Source organism: Dama dama, chromosome 11 (assembly GCF_033118175.1).
Source record: "Dama dama isolate Ldn47 chromosome 11, ASM3311817v1, whole genome shotgun sequence".
NCBI lineage: Eukaryota > Metazoa > Chordata > Mammalia > Artiodactyla > Cervidae > Dama > Dama dama.
This window is the reverse complement of record NC_083691.1, coordinates 32,570,378-32,592,279: the sequence shown is the minus strand read 5'-3', so window position 1 is coordinate 32,592,279 and position 21,902 is coordinate 32,570,378. Positions and strand designations below refer to the sequence as shown.

Below are 21,902 nucleotides of genomic sequence, written 5' to 3'. Positions count from 1 at the left end.
TACCTTATTAGGCCAACACTGTGTTTGTCTACTTCCTAGTCTTGAGTTACTAGTCTTGAATATACTTTCTTTTCGTTTTTTTACGGAGGAGAGGGGATTGGTTAGTTGTGGGGGGAAAATGAAATTTAAAAAAAAAAAACCTCTTTGGTAAAAAAAGTTTCACAGAGTTTAAAACTCTATAAACTACTATGCAAAGAATGCTCTGGGAGGACTTCTAGTGTCTGTTTACTCTCTTCTTTGAGAAGTAAACTTCTCAGAAGAGCTCTGTTTTGCTTTTAGCTCCCTGAAGAAATGGTAAACTCCTTCAGAGCTCCATATTCTCAGTTCCATTCCATTTAAAGCCTCAAGTTCACATAGAAATGCTTGCTTTCATAGTTCAAGTGTTACTTCAATTAGTAAATATTCAGTTTCTAGTTCTGTATACTTGCTTGGCAATGTTCTCGTTGTCATCAGGGTTTCTATTTTTTTAACATCATTAGTTTTAATGCATGGATTTTTCTTGGCCTTCAGAATATTTATAAGACTTTGATGGACGCAGTGGAAGATAATTTTCAAGGCTATTCTTTTTCATGAAAAGGGAAAATAATTCTCTTGAGTAAAAAGCATATTTAGCAGTTGCATCAAAGCACAGCAATTAAAATACCAACTTTCCAAGATGAGAAGCATAAAAAGCAACTCATACGGTTTCATTAGAAGAGTGCTGAGGGAAATGCTAATACTAGGTCAGCATAGGCTATTTTGTTAAAGTGCAAGTTCCAGAGACTTAAGCGTCACACATGACCCTACCTGCCTGGGACCCAACCAATTAACTGAAGGTAAATTCTATTGAGAAGCCATTTATAACAAGATCTCACATCTTCTAGACTTTCAACAGTTTACAAAGCACTTCAATGAACATTATCTCATTCAAATCTAAGGCAAATTTATGGATAGGAGCTGTCTCTGCTTACAGCTGAGAAAACTGAGGCTCATTGTCATTTCAGGAACCCCCCAGTCTTCCTATTTATCATGGCCACCCTAGTGGAGCTTGACAGCTCCAGATTCAAGCAACAACTGATGGCTTAAAATGAGAGTTCAGGAAAACTATGCACACATGCATACGTATACACACGTCTCTCTTTCTGTATGTACATGCAAATATTTGTCGAATGGATGAACAACTGAAAAATGACTTCCTATTATAGAAGTACAATTCCAGAGAGGTGGACACCACTGAAAAAATACAGACTGCACACAACATACAAATATCAAGACAAAAAAAAAAATGTGCTCCAGCTGGGCACTAAAGCCTTACTGGGCACTCAAAGAAATTAAAGGAAGGGAAACCAGGAATAAGGAAAGGGGCCAAATTCCAGTAATAAAAAAAAAGAGATAGCAGAGGCTTGCAGGACTCAAATGAAAAACACTGGAGTAGAAAACTAAGTGCATGTTAATGGAGACTTAGAAAGCTTAATTCTTGAGTGCACAAAATCTCGGTGGGTGGGAGTGAGTTTGCAGCCCTCTGTGCGGCAGGACCATTGATGCCAGTGAAAACTCTTGGAATCATCTGGGAGCTTTAAAACCACAGATGCTGGACAACACTTTCCCATCCCCTCCCAAGATTGGGTTGCGTTGGTCTGGAGTGTGGTGTAGTGGCCTCAGGGTCTTTAACCACCACCCCGCCTCCTTCCTCTCACCCTCCCCCTTCCCCTCCCCCTGGTAATTCTGGTGCACACCTACTTGGAGGTGATCCAGTTCACTCCCTTCTTTATAAATGAGGGCACTGAGGCTTGGTGAGGGGAGACACCCAGGATCACCAGCAGATTCAGCAGTGCTCAGACTGGTACCAACCAGGCTCTGACTCCTGCAAAACCTGCTCCAATTTCACGGGCTTTCCTTCTCATCTCCCCTCTTTCCTGCCTGCAGGTCAGCATCACAGTCATTGAGGCTCGGCAGCTGGTGGGCTTGAACATGGACCCCGTGGTGTGTGTGGAGGTGGGCGACGACAAGAAGTACACCTCCATGAAGGAGTCCACTAACTGCCCCTACTATAATGAGGTCAGCCCTGGGGCCCTGGGTGGGGAAGAGTCCTCCAAACTGTGGCAGAGCCTGGGCCCCGGCCCCATCGGGCCAATAGGAGAAGCTGGGACTCAAGAGTCACAAAAGGCTACCAGCCAGGTGACCTTGGTCCACCTGTTACAACTCCCAGCATGCTGAGTGCCACATCCTCTGAACCTCCAGTCCAGACCCAGCCTGACCCTGGTCTGGCCAGGGCCCACCCTGTGAAAGGAAGCTGGCCCCTGTCCTCCCCAGTGCTGCTCCCACCAGTGCCAGTGAGTGAACCTCACATCCTGTGAGGCCTGGTCCCAGCTCCTTCCCCAGCCAGAGCCCTGGGGCAGGGCAGCCTCCTTCCAGCCCTGGCCCATGGGGGCACTAGAACCATTAATGAGCGCTTGCTGTGTGCGGGGCACTCTTCTAAATGCTGTAGGTGCATCATCTCTTCTGACTCTCACGCTATCAGAAGTTGTCACCATCAATCCCATTTTATACAAGGGATATTGAGGCTCCTGGAGAAAGACCTGGCCCAGGTGCCAAGTGCCAGAGTCAAGTTCTGTATGTGCACACTTTCTGCTCAGCTGCCGTCCTAGGTGCCTGAATCTCTTCGAGGTCCTTCCAGACCACTGGCTGTGACACTTGGGGAGTGGGAGGGGAAAGGCCTGGTCCCCACTGCTGTTCGTTGCAGCTGTCTGAGGCCACACTGAAGTTACAGAATCTCAGTTCTAGTTCAGTCTCCCCACCTTACAGAGGAGACTGAGGCCACACTATGAAAAGGGCTGAGATCACAGAGAGTATTATAGACAGAGCAAGGCCCAGACTGTTCTGCCTCCGCTCACTGCGCTCTGTCTGCCATCTCAGATGGCCACCCCCCGCCCCATCGGACACAGCCTCTGAGTCTGGGCTCCAGGGAGGGGCCCATCTTAATCAGCTGTGGTGAAGCGTGCCCCTCAGATACCTGAGCACACACCAGCCTAACCCAGAAGTCACTGGCCTGGCCACTCTCGCCCTCCCTTTGCGGGAGGGGCCTCCAGGCTGCTTCTCAGTGGCTCCAGGCAGTGAGCTGTGCCAGGCTGGCCCTACTGAGGCATGGGCATCCCGCATTTCACTGTCCATCCTGGTTGTGGTGAGGGTCTGCTACTCGAAGGTGGGGGCATCTCTCTGGAAACTGTGGGAGGCCCCAGCGGGGAACCTGCAGAAGTAAAACCCAGGCCTGTCTCTGCCCTTCACAGGAACCCAGGCTGAGGCCAGGGCCTGACTGAAGTCTCCAAAGCAATCAGAGAGAGGCCCCACTCTCATAGATGGTTTCCTGCAGGTCCCAGGCTGGGGACACTGCTGTTCTGGACCCCCTCGGCCCCATGTGACAACCTTCCCAGGAGTCAGGAAACTCAGGCTCAACATCTCTGACCTTAGGTCAGGACACATCCCCAACTGGAAAAGCCTCTGGCCTAGATAAGGTCTATTTTTCCCTAACAGATACGGAGACAGGGCCCCCACGGCCTTCCATGGTTATTTGATAGTGGTGGAGGCCTGTCTGGCTTACTGGAGAGCTCACCTTGCACCAGGTCCATGCAACCTCATGTTTCATTCAAGTGGCTTCCTCCTTCCAAGGAAACAGAACTGATCTCCCCACTTGGTGGCTCCCTAGAAAACTCCTACTCACTCTGCAGGGCCCAACTCAAATGTACTCTCTAGGTCAGAAGTCAGGGCATTTCCCTCTCCTTTGACAATAACATCCCTGAATTGCATTTGGTCCTTCATATCCAACCCAGGAGGCTCCTGATCTCCTGCATCACTGTAGCCCACTCCAGGGCCTGCCTTGTACCTGGAGGGCTTTGGTAACACTTTTCTGAATGGATATTTATCCAAAAGATGAAACAGAGATACGCTGGGCCTCTGCTCTGCGCCAGGCTCATGACTGGCAACATGGGAGCTGCAAACAGGACACCTCCTAATTCCAGCTTAGAAACCATTTTCCAAGCTCTGTATTTATATCTGGGGCTTCCCAGGTGGCACAGTGGTAAAGAATCCACCTGCCAATGCAGGAGATGCAGGAGACTTGGGTTCAATCCCTGGGTAAGGAAGATCCCCTGGAGAAGGAAATGGCAACCCACTCCAGTATTTTTGCCCGGAGAATCCCATGGACAGAGGAGCTTGGCGTACTACAGTCCATAGGGTCGCAAAAGAGTCGGACACCACTTAGCAACTAAACAGCAGGTCTTAGTTGCAGCACTCAGGATCTCTAGTTGTGGCATGTGGGATCTAGTTCCCCGAACAGTGATCAAACCCAGGCCCCCTGCATTAGGAGCATAGAGTCTTAACCACTGGATCCCCAGGGAAGTTCCTTGACCCAGGTCATCATATTTAGATTCACAATCACACCTCCCAGCAATGACAAGAATGGCGCCCCAGAGTGGTCCCACTTGGAGGCCCTGGTTCATTATCCCCCATCACAGAGGTGTAAACTGAAATTCAGAAAAGGAAGCAATTGGCCCAACAGTGAAAGCTCAGGCTTCATGGCTCTAAAACTGCACTTTTACCCACAGTGATCTAGTGTGAGCTCCCAGCAGCTGAAACAGATTCTTCTCCTTTACTCCAAGCACTTCAACATTTCTTCCATCTCCCTGCCCCCACCAAAGCAGCAGGCCCTCTGCTCGCTGCCCACACTCTCATCCCCAGGGCCTGCACCCCGAGGCCAGGAGACTTGGGCGGGCACAGCAACCATGAGTGGCAGCTCCCAGCTGGAGAGGACTGATCGTGCCCCCAGCATTTGTGTTTATAGCAGATTAAGTTCATCAGCTCTCAGTTCTAAGTCTCAGCTTACTTTACATTTTAACACCTCCAAACTTGGGGTGCATCTTCTAGGCAGCCTTGTGGTTTAATGGTGATGTCGATGGGACCTACACAACTACAGTGTATCTTACAGTATCTTACATGTATCTCATCAAACCTCATAATGAGACTCTACATGGGCGGGTGTCATTATGTCCATTTGACAGCTCAGGAAGCTGAGGTTCAGAACGATGAGGTGCTCAGGGCCGCATGACTCCTCATTGCCCCTGAGAGCTGTGATCAGAGGGGACCAGTTGTTGCCCCTCCTACTTATCCAAACTTCGGGGCTCAGGGGGCATGGGCTGGTGCAGACCAGCAATGCCAGGACAGAGGGGCCTGGCACTGAGCCTTGGCCCACCGAGTGACAGCAGGCCTGGGTCTTTCCCCCCTAGTACTTCGTCTTTGACTTCCATGTCTCTCCTGATGTCATGTTCGACAAGATCATCAAGATCTCGGTGAGTGGGGAGCAGTGCCCGGCAGGTGGGGCTCTTAAGCTCAAACTGTACTTTTGTGCAGCCTTGAAAAGGGCACCCTGTCTGGGCAGGCCAGCCATAAGAAGGCACAGCCATAAAAAAAAGTCACAGCCAGCCAAGCAGGGCACAGGCTGGAGTTGGGCCTCTCTCACCCCATTAGCCACATCATTCTGTGCAGTATACAACCTGCTCACCTGTACCTGGCAGCCAGCAAAACACTGGCGAGGCAGAAGGGGCTGATACTAAGCCTCAGAGAGATACCCCTGCCCTGCCAGACACCCTCTTGCTTGACCTGAAGCTCACTTCCCCAGAAAGAGTTGGAGGGGGGGCCCCTCTACCAATCAGCCCTTCCCTGCCCCACGGCCTCAGCCCCATCCCGCCTGATCAATGGCTGGTGGTTCTGCCCGGAAGGTGATTCACTCCAAGAACCTGCTGCGCAGCGGCACCCTGGTGGGGTCCTTCAAAATGGACGTGGGAACCGTGTACTCCCAGCCGGGTGAGTAGCTTCGTGGCTGGGTCAGTACTGGTGCACGCGGCTCCAGGAGCACGGGTCATGCATGCAGCCTCTAACACACCTCACAGAAGCAAATGGGGACAAAGCTTTGCTGGGGACAGGTGTGAACTGCAGTTGAAGTTGAAAGAGGAGTGGGGGAAGAGGAAAGTTCTGAGTCCGGGAGATTCCAGGGCCCACAGAAAATCAGAGGACAGTGAGCCCTTTGTACGGGCTGTGCTCGCAGTCAACCTGAAGGGGCAGACCCATCCTAGATTAACCTCCTCCTCTGACATCTGGTCTTTCCTCCACCCTGTCCTGGGTCCTAGGAGCATTAGGGTGACACTGTTTGTCCCTGTCTCTAGGAGGCTTTCCGTCTTCAATTGGAGACAGACAGTAAATAGATAGTCACAGGAGATAGGAGATGTGCATATGGAAAGGGACCAGGATCAGGTCTTCTGAGGAAGTCAGGGAAGGCTGCATGGAAGAGGAGACACACCAACAAAAGGATTAGAAGTTTGAAGAGGGAGCCAGAGGGTTGGGGTGTGGGACAGAAGGGATGGGTGCATCCAAGATAAAAGTACAGCAGCCACAAAGGCTTGGGGCTGTAAAACAGCAGTCCAAACTATTCGGAGAGGGGTCAACAGCTATGCCTGGCAGGAGCACAGGGGAAGGGTAGGGTGAATATTGGGGGCCAAGCAGAGCCGCATCAGGAGGCCCCACAGTGGGTGCTAAGGTCAGCAGTCTTTCCCCCAAGCACTGGGGAGCCTCAGGTGGGTTTGAAATAGGGAGTGAGAGAGGGAGGGCCTCTTTAAGAGCTTTGTCTGGCAGCCATGTGGAGATTGACCGAACAGGTTGGGGACAGGAGGGCTGCAGGCCAAGAAACCAATCAGGAGATTCCTCCATCTGAAGCCATACCACACATCTGGGGGCATGGCCAGAGCTGGGACCTTGCCTCGGCCACCCTTGCTCGGGGACCTCTGCCTCCCTGGTCCTGAGGCAGGCAGAACTGTGGCCCCAGGGCCCCAGGACCTGATGACTTGGCCTCCACAGCCTGTCCCAAGTGTGGGTGCAGCCCTGAGTAGGGCCAGCCGGGGCAGCCCCTGCTTCTCGCCACCACAGAGCACCAGTTCCATCACAAGTGGGCCGTCCTGTCCGATCCTGACGACATCTCCGCGGGGCTGAAGGGCTACGTGAAGTGCGATGTCGCTGTGGTGGGCAAAGGAGACAACATTAAGACTCCCCACAAGGCCAACGAGACAGATGAGGATGACATTGAGGGGTGAGCTCCCATCCCTGCCCTGCCCCTGGAGATCTGGTCCAACCCTTCCTGAGGTGCAAAGGGAGCCCCCCACAGTGGACTTGGCCCAGAGACCTCACCTTCCATCTTCCTTATCCGCCCGCCCAGATGGCCCTGCTCTCCCTGGAAGGACGGAGGCCAGGGCCAGCCTCAGTGTCTGGGGACTCTCCTCATGGGGCAGAAAGGACTGGGGGATAGTCGAGGGTGACAGTCATTTGACATCCGTGCTGCCGACTATGAGAAACTTGGGGGAAAAGTGTGGATTCCCAGAGCTGCGGGGCCTTGAGTCTACACCCAGGAGAGCAAAGGGATTTTGTTTTCTGAAGTAATTCCAGGGAGTTGCCAGGGGCCATTCAGACAAATTCTGGAACTTTATCTTGATTCAGTGGGAAAAACTCAGGATCCAGTGGATCAAGCCTTCCTTGAGCCAGGGAGGGAGCCAGGGTGAGGGGCCAGGGGACCACTGGTGAGGTTTTTGCGTAAAAGACAAAAGATGTGACACAAAGTACTCATATATTTTAATCTGTTTGAGCCTTATCGTATCCATGGGAGGTGCGTGTTATTATTCCCATCTTAAAGGTGAGGAAACTGAGGCTTAGAGAGATGGGGAGATTTGCCCAGGATCCCACAAGAGAGCAGGTGCCCTAAATTCCGGTGTCTTTAGTTCTAGTATGGGCCTTCTCAGCCGTCCTTCACCTGTGGTCCTGGGCCCCAGAGGTATGGGGATGTTGGGGCAGGAGTCAGCCAGGTGTGGCCACCACAGCCCTAGCTGTTCATGTGGCAGGAACCTGCTGCTCCCCGAGGGGGTGCCCCCTGAACGCCAGTGGGCCCGCTTCTACGTGAAGATTTACCGAGCGGAGGGGCTGCCCCGCATGAACACAAGCCTCATGGCCAACGTGAAGAAGGCTTTCATTGGTGAGAACAAGGACCTGGTCGACCCCTATGTGCAAGTCTTCTTCGCCGGCCAGAAGGTATTGGGGTGCAGGAAGCTAGGAGTTGGGGTGAGGTGCAGGGGATTGGGCGTGTGGTCCTGGGAATGAACAGGAGGCAAAATCAGAAGCCACGAGACTGGCCTTTGATTACCTTGGTGCATCACCTCTAGAAGTGAGGAGAGAGAGATGAGCGAGTCCAGCTCAGAGGGGCTGGGGTGGGGCCAGGCTTGGCCTTAGGGATTCCTCCCCGCCCCCAGGTCACCAAGCACTGAGGGTGGGGGGCACTGAGAGGGAGGAGAGCTAGAGAGACGGGGGTGGAGAAAAGTACGGAGGTAAGTACACACACTTACACACACACACACCACGCACACTCGTAACACATACACACACACAGATACAGACATACACGTGCACACTCAAGCAGGCACACAAATCCTAACTCTCGCTCCCTCCCACCAGGGCAAGACTTCAGTGCAGAAAAGCAGCTACGAGCCGCTATGGAATGAGCAGGTGGTCTTTACAGACCTGTTCCCCCCACTCTGCAAGCGTATGAAGGTGCAGATCCGGGACTCGGACAAGGTCAATGACGTGGCCATCGGCACCCATTTCATTGACCTGCGCAAGATTTCCAATGATGGAGACAAAGGTCAGCAGTTGGAGACTGGAGGTGGGACTTGGGGCTGAAGGGAGTGAGTAAAGGAGACCCCTCCACACACATGCGCTCACGCACACACACACTCACCACCACAACCACCGCCTCCGTCCCACACCTCGGACTTAAAGGTGCCCGGCCTTCACCAGCAGCCCTTGCCTCCAGGGAAGGGTGGAGACTCGTGATCAGGTCTGCACAGAGCTGCCTGGGCCTGCTGAGCCAGGCTGCCTGGATTTGAACTCCAACTCTAACAGCTAGAAGTTTCATGACCTTTGTACCTGTTTTGACATCTGTAAAATGAAAATAATAGTAATTATATACATATTATAGGTGTGTGTGTGTGTGTGTGTGTGTGTGTGTGTGTGCACGCGCGCACATGGGCGCACACACATTCAGTCACTCCAGTCTTGTCTGACTCTTTGCAACCCCATGGACTGTAGCCCATTTGTGCCTGTGGAATTTTTCAGGCACGAATACTGGAGTGGGTTGCCATTTCCTACTCCAGGGGATGTTCCTGAACCAGGGATCAAACCCACATCCCTTGCATCTCCTGTATTGGCAGGCAGATTCTTTACCACTGCACCACCTGGGAAGCCTATATATGTGTGTACTACTGCCATAGTACCTATCTATTGACTTGTAGTACCGGAGCATTGAGCTGGGTACCAGGGATACAGAGCAAGGGAGGAATCCATCCTGTTCTCATGATGTTCCCTAGGGATGAGGGAGACGGGTGTGCTACCAAATGTGCAAAACCTGAGACAGAAGGCACAAAAGCCACAGACTGTATGGTTACATTTGTATGAAAAGTCTAGAGTAAGTAAATACATAGAGGCAGAAAGCAGATGAGTGATTGCCAGGAGGTGGGAAGAGGAGGGAATTGGGACAAACTACTGAGAGGTACAGGGTTTCCTGAGGGGGATGAAATGTCCTGGATGGTTGCACAATGCAGTGAATGCACTGAAAACCACTGAAATGCGTCCTTTAAAGTGGTGAATTTTATGTTATGTGAAGTATGTCTCAGTTTTTTAAATGCTTTATTTTTTATAAACTGTGGGCTTTCCTGGTAGCTCAGATGGTAAACAATGAGCTCCTGCAATTCAGGAGACCTGGGTTCAATCCCTGGGTCAGGAAGATTCCCTGGAGAAGGGAATGCTACCCACTCCAGTATTCTTGCCCAGAGGAGTCTATGGACAGAGGAGCCTGTCAGGCTACAGTCCATGGGGTCACAAAGAGTCAGATACAACTCCGACTAGTTTTTTATAAACTAGGCAAAACAAAAACAAAACACATAAAGCCGAATTGGATCCATGCTACACATGAGACACAACAAATCCTAATGGGAGAAAAATAGTTAGGACTAGGAATTGAGGCAGAAAGAAAAGAAGAACTAAAGAGCCTCTTGATAAAAGTGAAAGAGGAGAGTGAAAAAGCTGGCTTAAAACTCAACATTCAAAAAATTAAGATCATGGCATCTGGTCCCATCACTTCATGCCAAATAGATGGGGAAACAATGGAAACAGTGACAGACTTTATTTTTGGGGTCTTCAAAATCACTTCAGATGGTGACTGCAGTCATGAAATTAAAAGATGCTTGCTCCTTGGAAGAAAAGCTAAGACAAACCTAGACAGCATGTTTAAAAGCAGAGACATTACTTTGCCAACAAAGATCCATCTAGTCAAAGCTATGGTTTTTCCAGTAGTCATGTATGAATGTGAGAGTTGGACTATAAAGAAAGCTGAGCACCCAAGAATTGATGCTTTTGAACTGTGGTGTTGGAGAAGACTCTTGAGAATCCCTTGGACTGCAAGGAGATCCAACCAGTCCATCCTAAAGGAAATCAGTCTTTAATATTCATTGGAAGGACTGATGCTGAAGCTGAAACTCTAATACTTTGGCCACCTTATGTGAAGAACTGACTCATTGGAAAAGGCCCTGATGCTGGGAAAGATTGAAGGCCGGAGGAGAAGGGGACGACAGAGAATGAGATAGTTGGATGGCATCACCAACTCAATGGACATGAGTTTGAGCAAGCTCCAGCAGTTGGTGATGGACAGGGAAGCCTGGTATGCTGCAGTCCATGGGGTTGCAAAGAGTCGGACATGACTGAGCGACAGAACTGAACTGAGGAATTGGAGGGAGGGGCACTTCGTGGAGGAAGAGTGTTTAACAGGTAGAGACAGAGAGACAGAGACAGAGAACCTCTCCTTTGGAGAGGAAAGGAGGGGTCTGCAGAAGCAAGTGACACCCCAGTGGCACGCAGGTCTGCACAGACAGTAAAGGGCTGGAAGGCCTTGCTGAGGAGCTAAGAAGGTGGAGTTTGTTCTCTAGGGATATTGTAGGGTGCCCTGCAACAGGTACTAGAAAGCAGGGACCATGACTTCACTCCACAGAAATGGATATGTGTGAATGTGGAGCCTCACAGCCAGCTCAAGCTCCCGCAGAGAATAAACAAACACACGTAAGTGCCCCAGAAGTGAGAGGGCCACCCCACAGCCACCCACACACAGCAGACACAGCTCGCCCCGCAGCCCCCTGTGAGCCCCGCAGCTGCAGGCCCTCTGCTGCTTCAGACATTTCCCTGAACGAGGCGTGGAGTCCTCAGCTCAGCAACCGGGAGGTGCAGGCCGGGAGCCCCAGAAACAGGTCTCTCCACCTGAGTGAGCCCTTGACCCCCTGCACCCCTGCCCACAGGCTTCCTGCCCACGCTGGGCCCCGCCTGGGTGAACATGTATGGCTCCACACGCAACTACACGCTGCTAGATGAGCACCAGGACCTGAACGAGGGCCTGGGGGAGGGCGTGTCCTTTCGCGCCCGCCTTATGCTGGGCCTGGCAGTGGAGATCCTGGACACCTCCAATCCTGAGATCACCAGCTCCACTGAGGTGCAGGTGGAGCAGGCCACGCCCATCTCTGAGGTGAGGCCCCAGGGGGCTGCGCTCCCCTCCAGAGCCCCCCAACCCCACTCAGCATACTTCAACCCAATGCAGCCTGGGCCTGGGCTCTGCCAGTGTCCACCCTGCCTGCCTCAGGGGCCCAGACCCCAGGGTGAGGCCTCCCTCCCCAGGAAGCAGCAAGACTTCCATCCTCTCCCACTGCCTGTGCCTGCGCTCTGCCCATCTCTGCTCCTTTCCTGGCCATGGTTGGCCTTGCGCTGGACAGAGCAGTGTTTCTTCCAGGGACAGGCTGGAGGGCCAAAGGAATTGGGCCTTCAGTGTTTGGCTTCCTAGTTCCACAACTGGATGGGATGTCCCCCACCACTAGCCCCAAGGGCCTGTCTGGAGACAGAGTCCTGGCCCCGGCCCCAACATGCTGGTAAGCTTTCAGGATGGCTTGAACCACCTTCCCCACAGAGCTGCACGGGGAAAATAGAAGAATTCTTTCTATTTGGAGCCTTCCTGGAGGCCTCAATGATTGACCGGAAAAACGGAGACAAGCCCATCACCTTTGAGGTCACCATAGGTGAGAGCTGGGCTCACAGAGGGGTCTTGGGGCCCCGGGGCTGCAGAGTGGTAACTGCTGGCCCTGCTGCACAGCCCTCGGGGGAGGGGGGCTTTGACAACTTCCCTCGAGTGTCCTCAGGCGCCCACACAGCACACAGTGACTGCACATCATGAGTGCACACACGCCCCACAGGGTAAACCTTAGGGCTCAGCGGAGTTAGGGACATGAGGAGGAAACACGTCCTCTCTGCAGAAGGGAGCAAGGCCCCCATGGGACTAGAGAGGAGGGTCCTGCAGGGTCCATGTCCGGGGCTGGACCTTGAGCTCAGTGGTCATCAGGGCTCCCATGGTGCAGGGCACCATGAGTGCAGGGCATGGCCCCGTCCCCTGGCTAGTGTCCTATGGTGTCTGAGCTCACACAGAGCCCAGCAGAGACCCCATTCCCTGACTCTTGCTTTTCCCAGCCACAGACCCCTGGATTGGAGGGCAGGGTGGGGCCTGGTGGGAAAAAGCCTCTAGGCCATCGGGTGCCCCCTTCTGCTTCCAGGCAACTACGGGAACGAAGTTGATGGCCTGTCGCGACCCCAGCGGCCTCGGCCTCGGAAGGAGCCCGGGGACGAGGAGGAAGTTGATCTGATCCAGAACTTGAGTGACGACGAGACTGACGAGGGTGGGGACCTGGCCTCAGTCTCCTCCACCCCACCCATGAGGCCCCAGATCACTGACAGGTGAGCCAGGCAGGACAGAGGGCCCTGAGAGGCCCTGCTCGCTGCCTGCCGTCCTCTCGTGGCCTGTGCCCTGTCCGCCTGCCTGGGCGCCCAGTCCTCAGTCTCCCACCTGCTCCCACCCCAGGAACTACTTCCATCTGCCCTACTTGGAGCGCAAACCGTGCATCTACATCAAGAGCTGGTGGCCTGACCAACGCCGTCGCCTATACAATGCCAACATCATGGACCACATCGCAGACAAGCTGGTCAGGGCCAGGCCTGGGGTGGAAGGGAAATGGCAGAGGGGGCATGCTTCTGAGGGCCTCACCCAGCCTGGACACCGCCCCTGCCTCATACAAGGCCTGTCTGCCCAGCAGATTACCATGGGCATCGAGGAGGGACTGCAGAATGGTCCCAGCAGGTCCTGTGCTCCTGTCCCCACCCCATTCCCAGGAGCAGTCCAGGGTCTGAGGGCTTCCCGGAGTGGAGTCTGGGAATCAAGGCCCGTCCAGTCTTGGGTTTCCCTGGAGGTGTCTGGCCAATCCCTCTCTCTCTCCCCACTTCCCCCCTGCATCTAATCCTGGGCTCTGTCCAACCCCTGTGGGTCTACCAGGACCACAGACTCATGACCCAGAGATGGCCTCTTCCTCAGGAACCAAAGAGTCACAAGCATGACAGCTTCCGGGTTCTGAAAACAAAACCTGGAAATTGGTATTTCTGGGCTTCCCTGGTAGCTCAGATGGTAAAACGTCTGCTTGCCATGTGGGAGACCAGAGTTCGATCCCTGGGTCAGGAAGATTCCCCTGGAGAAGGAAATGGCAACCCACTCCATTACTCTTGCCTGGAAAATCCCACAGACAGAGGAGCCTGGTAGGCTACATTCCATGGGGTTGCAAAGAGTCGGACACTACTGAGTAACTTCACTTTCACTTTTCTTTATGACGGCAAAGCACTCCAGGGATGGTGCTCATGGAAGGTCCTAGGATACTAGCCCCTCATCCTCTTGATGAAAGAGGGAGACGTTTGGGGAGGCTAAGGGGGTTGTGGCTCACACTCCTGGTTCACAGGAAGAAGGCCTGAATGATGTGCAGGAGATGATCAAAACAGAGAAGTCGTACCCTGAGCGTCGACTGCGGGGCGTCCTGGAGGAGCTGAGCTCTGGCTGCTAGTGAGCAGAGGGGCTGCCAGTGTGGGGCGGCAATGGGAGGCTGGCAGAGAAGGAGTCATCTCTGCTAAGCCCTGCTCCCACCCCACCCCCACCCTAGCCGCTTCCTCTCCCTCGCGGACAAGGACCAGAGCCACTCATCCCGCACCAGGCTGGACCGGGAGCGTCTCAAGTCCTGCATGCGGGAGCTGGTGAGGACACTGCTAGACCACTCGGGGGCAGAGGGAGGGCCTAGAGGTGGAAAGGGAAGCCGAGGTGGGGGGACATCCGTCTCTGAGGTCACAGCCCCCAGGGCCAGCCCCTCCATCATGTGTCAAAACCTGAGCCCCACTTACACACCCCCCCCCACCTCGCAGGAAAGCATGGGGCAGCAGGCCAAGATTCTGCGGGCGCAAGTGAAGCGGCACACGGTGCGGGACAAGCTGAGGCTCTGTCAGAACTTCCTGCAGAAGCTGCGCTTCCTGGCAGACGAGGTGCGCCCTGTGCCGGAGCGCGGTGCCAAGCTGGAGCAAGGAGGGAGGGGGCTGCACAGGAGGGGGTGCTGACAAGTGTTGAGGGACAGGGGTGACCAAGCCTTTCATCCTGTCCCGTGCTCTTCCCATTCCATTGGCGGGAGGAGAAGGAAGACCCAGCATCAGGTCCCCTCCCTTACGGGGCACACCGGCCTCCCCCGCCCCACCCCATCCCAGCCCCAGCACAGCATCCCTGACGTCTTCATCTGGATGATGAGCAACAACAAGCGCATCGCCTACACCCGGGTGCCCTCCAAGGACCTGCTCTTCTCCATCGTGGAGGAGGAACTGGGCAAGGACTGCGCCAAGGTCAAGACCCTCTTCCTCAAGGTGCCAGAAGGGGAGTGGATTAGCGACGGGTAGAGGGGCTGGGGTCTGGGCTACTCTCAAGAGGTCATCTTCCTCTTGGAGGGAGCAGCGTCCACACCCCTGGGTCTGCCAGGCCTGAGCAGACAAGATGCTCAGAGAAGAGCTAAAGAGAATAGGAAGGGGGATCCCGCCCTGCCCATCCCCTTTGTGCTGTGTTTCCCCCAGCACAGCTCAGTGGGATGGCTGTGGTGGGGACGGGCCCCTCTGACCACAGCTTCTTCAGCTCCCTGCCCCTTCCTCACCCCGCGGGCTCTGGCAGCTGACCCTGCGCCCACTCCCCAGCTGCCAGGGAAGCGGGGCTTCGGCTCGGCGGGCTGGACGGTGCAGGCCAAGCTGGAGCTCTACCTGTGGCTGGGTCTCAGCAAGCAACGCAAGGACTTCCTGTGTGGCCTACCCTGCGGCTTCGAGGAGGTCAAGGCAGCCCAGGGCCTGGGCCTACACTCCTTCCCGCCCATCAGCCTGGTCTACACAAGTGAGTGAGGACTCCCAGGTCTGGGTGGCCCCAGCTCCCAGCCCTCACCCGGGGGAGGCACACTGGCTGGTGGCCTGTTCCCCAAGCCTCAGCCTGCTCTTCCCACAGAGAAGCAGGCCTTCCAGCTCCGCGCCCACATGTACCAGGCTCGCAGCCTCTTTGCCGCCGACAGCACCGGGCTCTCAGACCCCTTTGCCCGTGTCTTCTTCATCAACCAGAGTCAGTGCACAGAGGTGAGGGCCCTGGGGAGGAGCGGGTGGCTCTGACTTTGAGAGCACTGGGGGGCCTGTGAGTTTCTGGGACCTGGAAAAACAGAGCAGCCAGTACCCCAGATCCTTAGAGGGAAGGCTTGCAGATAACTGCAGGCCTGGGCCACACTGGTGAAGGCTTTGATTGTGGTTACGTTCAACACAGAAGACATGGAAGATACTGGCGGGGGGTGAGGGGGGGACAGTCAAGAGCAGACCTCATAGCAGCCTTCGTTTAAGATTCCCAGAAGAGTCCGAGAACACAGCACTCCTGCCCCCGAGTCCCCTGGAAACCACAGGAGTGACTGGGGGTGACTCCTGCTCGGGTATCTGCCCACCCACCATCACCCCTACTTGTTACCTGTCTACCCCACCCCGCTGCAGGTACTGAATGAGACCCTGTGCCCCACCTGGGACCAGATGCTGGTATTCGACAACCTGGAGCTCTATGGTGAAGCTCATGAGCTGCGGGACGATCCCCCTATCATTGTTATCGAAATCTATGACCAAGACACCATGGTATGGGTGGACTCTGGCACTTGCATTGGCAGCCACCTCCCCAGCCCACCCCTAGAGCCCCTTGGCCAGGGTGCTTGCCAGGAAGCTGGGGATCTGGGCTGCTCACAAGCCCTTCCAAGAGACCCCAGGTGTCTTCTGCCCTCTCAGCCTGACCCCTCATGATGCTGTGGGCCTCTGGGGTCTTAGGGAGGAGACAGGCCAGGGCATCCCCGCCTGCTGCACAGACAGACCAAGCCCAGGCCCAGTCGTGCCAAGAATGCCTGCTGTCCCCAGCCTTCCCCCATCCTAGACCACCCAACTCCCTCCATCCCTGCGTACACAGTCATGAGCAGCCTCATAGCTCTCCATTGGTACTCTGGAGTGAGGGAGTGGAGGATGGTCACCAGTGGAGGTGACCCCTCCAGAGCTGGGGAGCCACTTACTACAAGCCACCCCAGCTACTGGGGAGCCCTGAGTTCTGGACTAGCACTAGGAGCACCTATTTCTAGATCTGCATCTGCCATTCACTGCCAGCCTCACCTGTAGCTAGCCCAAGACTTCGTTTCCCCATCTGTAAAATGGGGTGATCACACCTGCAACTACATGGAGCTGTGGTGAAGACTGAATGAGTGTGAATGGGTTCCTGGGTATGAACGTGCTCGGTCAGTTCAGGCATCAAGAGGCCGCCTTGGCTGTTTGTCGTGTCAGGGCAAAGCCGACTTCATGGGCCGGACCTTTGCCAAGCCTCTGGTGAAGATGGCCGACGAGGCGTACTGCCCACCCCGCTTCCCGCCCCAGCTGGAGTACTATCAGATCTACCGGGGCAACGCCACGGCCGGAGACCTGCTGGCCGCCTTCGAGCTGCTACAGGTGGGGCTGCTGGAAAGAGGCGGCTGGGCCAGGGGCCTCTCTCCTCCCCACCCTGCTGTGAGGCCACTGGGACTGAACTGGGGGCATGGTTCCTGGGGACCTTTGCTGTTTAGTCTTTTCTGTCTCCCTAGATCATGTGGCACCTAACTGGTGGGGGGAGAGAGCCCTCTCCCTGAGCTCACCAGGATATGATGCTATGTCCCCCATCCCCCAGATTGGACCGGCAGGGAAGGCCGACCTGCCGCCCATCAATGGCCCAATGGACGTGGACCGAGGTCCCATCATGCCTGTGCCTGTGGGCATCCGGCCCGTGCTGAGCAAGTACCGGGTGGAGGTGCGTGAGGGCCCCGCCCCGCGCCTCCCAGCCCTGCCCTGAACAGGCCCTGCCGAACTGTGCTTCCTGGTCCCCCTCACCTTCTCCCCGTCCAGGGTCATGTGCACACATCACACTGGTGGCATCAAACGCCAGGGGTTCTTCAGCAACCTCAGGCCATGCCTCCTTTTTAAGAAAAAGACACTGAAGTCCCAGGATGGGAAGTGACTGGCTCAAGGTCACACCCGGGAGCCAGCGACAGACCCCAGCTCCCGCCCATCCCCTGCCCTTTCTGCACTGATTCACACTGTCCAGGACCTTTCCCGGCCTCCGTCCGCCCCCACACCCACCCTCACCGCCCCCCACAGCCCCTTCAGGACACCCTCCCTCATTAGCTCTCCCAGCCCTGCCCCTCCTGGTGAGTGGCCCCCCCACAGCCGGCGCCCCTGATGGAGGGACTGTCCTCTCCCCCCACACCCCCACCCCCCACACACAGGTGCTGTTCTGGGGCCTGCGAGACCTGAAGCGGGTAAACCTGGCCCAGGTGGACCGGCCACGGGTGGACATCGAGTGCGCGGGGAAGGGGGTGCAGTCGTCCCTGATCCACAATTACAAGAAGAACCCCAACTTTAGCACCCTGGTCAAGTGGTTTGAAGTGGTGGGTGCAGGCCCGGGCGTGGTGGGGCAGGGCTGGGCCAGTGCCTCTGCCCCTTCTCTGAGCTGAGGCTCCCTGCCCCCACCCCCAGGACCTCCCGGAGAACGAGCTCCTGCACCCGCCCTTGAACATCCGCGTGGTGGACTGCCGGGCCTTCGGCCGCTACACCCTGGTCGGCTCCCACGCCGTCAGCTCCCTGCGGCGCTTCATCTACCGGCCCCCGGACCGCTCGGCTCCCAACTGGAACACCTCGGGTATGGTTGCTCCCGAGGCCCAGGGCGGGGACTCCAGCTTGCAGTCCAGACCACGTGGTTTCCTCCTGGGGGCGTCCCCAGGTGGGGTAGGGGAGGCCAAGAAGGAGGGTCCACCGTGGAGGGGCTGTCCAGGAAGCCCCAAACTAGTGCCAGAAAGGCCGGAGCCCAGGCGTCCTTAGAAGGCCTGAGGGCAGATGGCCTTCTCTGCCTGACCCCAGAGAAGACTCTGCCCTCCCCACCCCCCACACGGCCTCCACTGTGTCACCCAGCACAGCTCACACTCCTCTCTGGCTCACCTCCTCCCTCTCCTTATGCCCATCTTTTCTCCCTCAACTGTCACATCCCTCCCTCTCCCCCTCGGAAAGCTCCAGAATCAGCTTTAGGCCTCTGGTCCTTCCAGCCACTCCCACTCTCACTCTTCCTCCTGCTCCTCCCTGCCTGTCTGTCTGTCTGTCCATCTCTCTGTCCAGGCAGGCTCCTCCAGGGCCGCCGTGTGCTGTACAGTGGGGGCCCCTCCTCTCGCCCCACAGGGGAGGTTGTGGTAAGCATGGAGCCGGAGGTGCCCGTCAAGAAGCTGGAGACCATGGTGAAGCTGGACGCGGTAAGGTGCCTGGAGAAGTGCAATTGCAGATGACACTTTCCCAAAGCCAGGCCACCCCCACCCCACCCACCAGACAGCACATTAAGTCACTCCTCCTTCAGTGTGGGGTGGGCCAGGGCTAGCCCTGACTGTGTGTGCACGCAGCCCTATCCTAGAGTATCCAGGAAGGCAAGAATCTCAATTCTGCGTGTGTGTGTGTGTGTGCCATGAACATGTGGTACACTTGTTTGAGAGAGCAGTAACGTGTGAAGCGATAGCCTGCCATTGTTTTTATTCCAACAAACGACACCACAGGCAAGGACTCCTTTTGTGAACACCAGTGTTCTCTCCAGAAGGTCCAAGTTTTCTTTCTCAGCCTTTTACAAACTACCCTCCCCAGGCTTGGGTTGGGGCAGGAGTTCAGGTGGAAGTGCCTTACTCCTCCTGGCTTAGGACTGGGACTGCTGGTCTGCCAAAAGGGGCCCGAGTGTTCGGATACGGACATGGAGTCTGCAGGAGAGGGTGGGACGGAGGCTGGCCTGGAACAGGTCATCCTGAGTCCAGGCAGGACTGAGAAGGTAGGAGGCAGGCTTACCTCCTCACTGCCTTCTCCAAATCCCATTCCTAACATCGTGTGCTTCTAGCAGCCTGTGGCGTCTCCTAGCTTCTGAGATCTGGGCTGGGTCTGAGAGGATCCTTCCTTACCCCATCACTCTGGTCCCCAGAGAGTCTGGGCCAGTGGCTGAGTTAGCAGAGGGCGTGGCTCATGGAAGAGGCAAGCAGTCGAGGCCTGGTGCCTGGCCTGTGGGGCTGGGATGGCACTACCAGGGGCTGTGGGGCTAAATCTTGAGATGCCACATCCCCCCTCGGCTCCCAGCCCCTGAAGCTTCTCCTGGGGGCGGGCAGCTAGTTTCAGGCCATCAGTGAACAAAGAGGACAGCACAGACCTGAGCTTCACCATCGTCCCCATGGGCTCTGGTGGGGCCTTCTTCATCAGGGTCCCCTTCAGCTGTTTAATTGTGTCCATTTACTCATTAAGGCACTTGCCTTTTACCCAACCAACATTACAACATCCAGTCTCATGTCATGTCAGCCTCCCCTCTTGTCTCTGACTGCCTGCTGCAATCATCTGGGAAATTCACAACTCTCCTGGTACCCAGGACCCCACCTGGGGCTCAGGGGAGCCCTGAAACTGATCATTTTTAAAAGCCACCAGTGATTCTCATGTGCAGTCAGGTTGGCAAACCACCACCCTGGAAGTTCTGAGGAAACATCTCTGAGGCAGACCTTCCACAGTCCTGGAATTGGCCTTGTGGGCACAGCACTCATGACCCAGGGACCATCCTTGTGTGAGCCCCTCCCTGCACCCTCCCTGGCTGGGCCACTGCCCACCACTTCTGGCCCAGTGACTAAGTCTGTCCATGTCTCCTTGGTTTCCCTCTGCAGACTTCCGATGCCGTCATCAAGGTGGATGTGGTGAGTGGGGGGACCGTTGGGGAGCTCTGGGAAGAGAAGACCCTACACTACATAGGGTATCAGGCCAAGGAGGGCAGTGTCAGGGACTGAGCCACCCCACAGCCCCTGATGCTCCGGGCAGCGTAACCCCTCCTAAGAGGCAGAGGGAGAGAGCTGCTTGGGCTGCAAGCCCCTGCGCACCAATCCCGTCTTGGCCGGGCTCCTGCCGGTGGGTCATGACACCCTCTGGGCCGTGGCATCCATTTCCATAAAACAAGGTCCTGCCCCTTTCATACTGGTGGCTTCATAGAGCCCCCTGGAACCCAGGGCTTTCTGGGAGCAAATGGTCAGAATGGATGGGGGACCCCCAGGTTGTCCACGGCTCTGGGAATGGCCAGGGTGCAGGGATGTATGCAGGACTCTGGACCTGGCCAACCCTGCAGGCTGATGAAGAGAAGGAGAGGAAGAAGAAGAAGAAGAAGGGCAGCGCGGATGAGCCAGAGGAGGAGGAGCCAGATGAGAGCATGCTGGACTGGTGGTCCAAGTACTTCGCCTCCATCGACACCATGAAGGAGGTGAGGCCTTCATGCTGGGCAGGGGCCGAGGAAGGACTGGGCTGGGAGAGGTGATGCCAGCTCCACATTAGACCCTCCTATCCGGCTTCTTTCCTGCCCCTATCATAGTAGTCTCCCTACCCCATCAACATTAGCGTCGAACAGTCTGTCTCACACCCTTGAAGTTCTAATTCATCCTTTTCCAGTCTACCTTCTCAGGCTTGGTTTTCTCAAGTCCTCATTCATTTCAGTTCAGTTCAGTCGTTCAGTCATGTCCAACTCTTTGCAACCCCATGAACCACAGCATGCCAGGCCTCCCTGTTCATCACCAACTCCTGGAATTTACCCAAACTCATGTCCATTGAGTCAGTGATGTCATCCAACTATCTCACCCTCTATCAACCCCTTCTCCTCCTGCCCTCAATCTTTCCTAGCATCAGGGTCTTTTCAAACATGTCAGCTCTTCACATCAGTTTGAGTATATATGATGAGTCAGACACCAACCTAGGTGCTACAGGAGCCAAAAGATAAGATGCCAAAACTGCGCTGAGTATTTACTGGACATGCAAAATGCACATGTAAATAGATACAGTACAATGTGATAACAAAGGCAATTCAGTGCCTAGGAGGCAGGGAAAGCCTCACAGAGGAGGTGACCTTTGAGGAAGAGGAGAAACGTGCACTCAGAGGCCAAAAGGAAACAACAACTTCTCAGTAGTACTTGCACATCTATTATCATTTTACATATTATGCTATTTTATTTCACATGTCTTGGTCACTGTTGCTGTGTGAAATGTTCTTCCCCTGTTGTGCACATACAGGTCTACTGAGTCAGACTGCAAATTCCAGAAAGCTCATTTCTCCCCTTCCTCATTTGTCTCTTATCCACACTGCCAACCTAACTCAGGGCAGGCACCCAAGACTGACCAACTGACCAGAAGGGACACGTGCCTCTGATTGTGTTTCCTTGACCAAGCTGATCCAGCCACACTCTCTCCCCAGGCCCCTTCTATGACCCGAGTTGTGTGTGATGTTTTCCATTCATATAAAAGCACAGGCTAAGCTGCTGTAGCAGGTCAGATTGCTATGAACA

General features: G+C 55.2%; 1 protein-coding gene across 3 annotated transcripts in view; it reads left to right on the top strand.

The window, feature by feature from the left end:
- The window catches only part of OTOF (otoferlin), a 90,582-nt gene that overhangs the window by 57,609 nt on the left and 11,071 nt on the right, over positions 1-21,902 (top strand). For 2 of the 3 annotated variants that reach the window (XM_061154977.1, XM_061154976.1), the window contains 24 exons: positions 1,906-2,037; positions 5,259-5,321; positions 5,751-5,835; positions 6,952-7,111; positions 7,914-8,100; positions 8,521-8,707; positions 11,409-11,632; positions 12,068-12,176; positions 12,705-12,885; positions 13,010-13,130; positions 13,932-14,032; positions 14,130-14,220; positions 14,386-14,502; positions 14,719-14,871; positions 15,193-15,382; positions 15,491-15,615; positions 16,015-16,149; positions 16,837-16,998; positions 17,213-17,332; positions 17,808-17,969; positions 18,058-18,220; positions 18,751-18,821; positions 20,247-20,276; positions 20,699-20,830. In XM_061154977.1, the coding sequence (XP_061010960.1) occupies positions 1,906-2,037; positions 5,259-5,321; positions 5,751-5,835; positions 6,952-7,111; positions 7,914-8,100; positions 8,521-8,707; positions 11,409-11,632; positions 12,068-12,176; positions 12,705-12,885; positions 13,010-13,130; positions 13,932-14,032; positions 14,130-14,220; positions 14,386-14,502; positions 14,719-14,871; positions 15,193-15,382; positions 15,491-15,615; positions 16,015-16,149; positions 16,837-16,998; positions 17,213-17,332; positions 17,808-17,969; positions 18,058-18,220; positions 18,751-18,821; positions 20,247-20,276; positions 20,699-20,830 (3,201 nt within the window). Of the gene's footprint in view, positions 1-1,905; positions 2,038-5,258; positions 5,322-5,750; positions 5,836-6,951; positions 7,112-7,913; positions 8,101-8,520; positions 8,708-11,408; positions 11,633-12,067; positions 12,177-12,704; positions 12,886-13,009; positions 13,131-13,931; positions 14,033-14,129; positions 14,221-14,385; positions 14,503-14,718; positions 14,872-15,192; positions 15,383-15,490; positions 15,616-16,014; positions 16,150-16,836; positions 16,999-17,212; positions 17,333-17,807; positions 17,970-18,057; positions 18,221-18,690; positions 18,822-20,246; positions 20,277-20,698; positions 20,831-21,902 lie in introns of all 3 variants that reach the window. The other variant, XM_061154975.1, reaches the window with a different exon arrangement.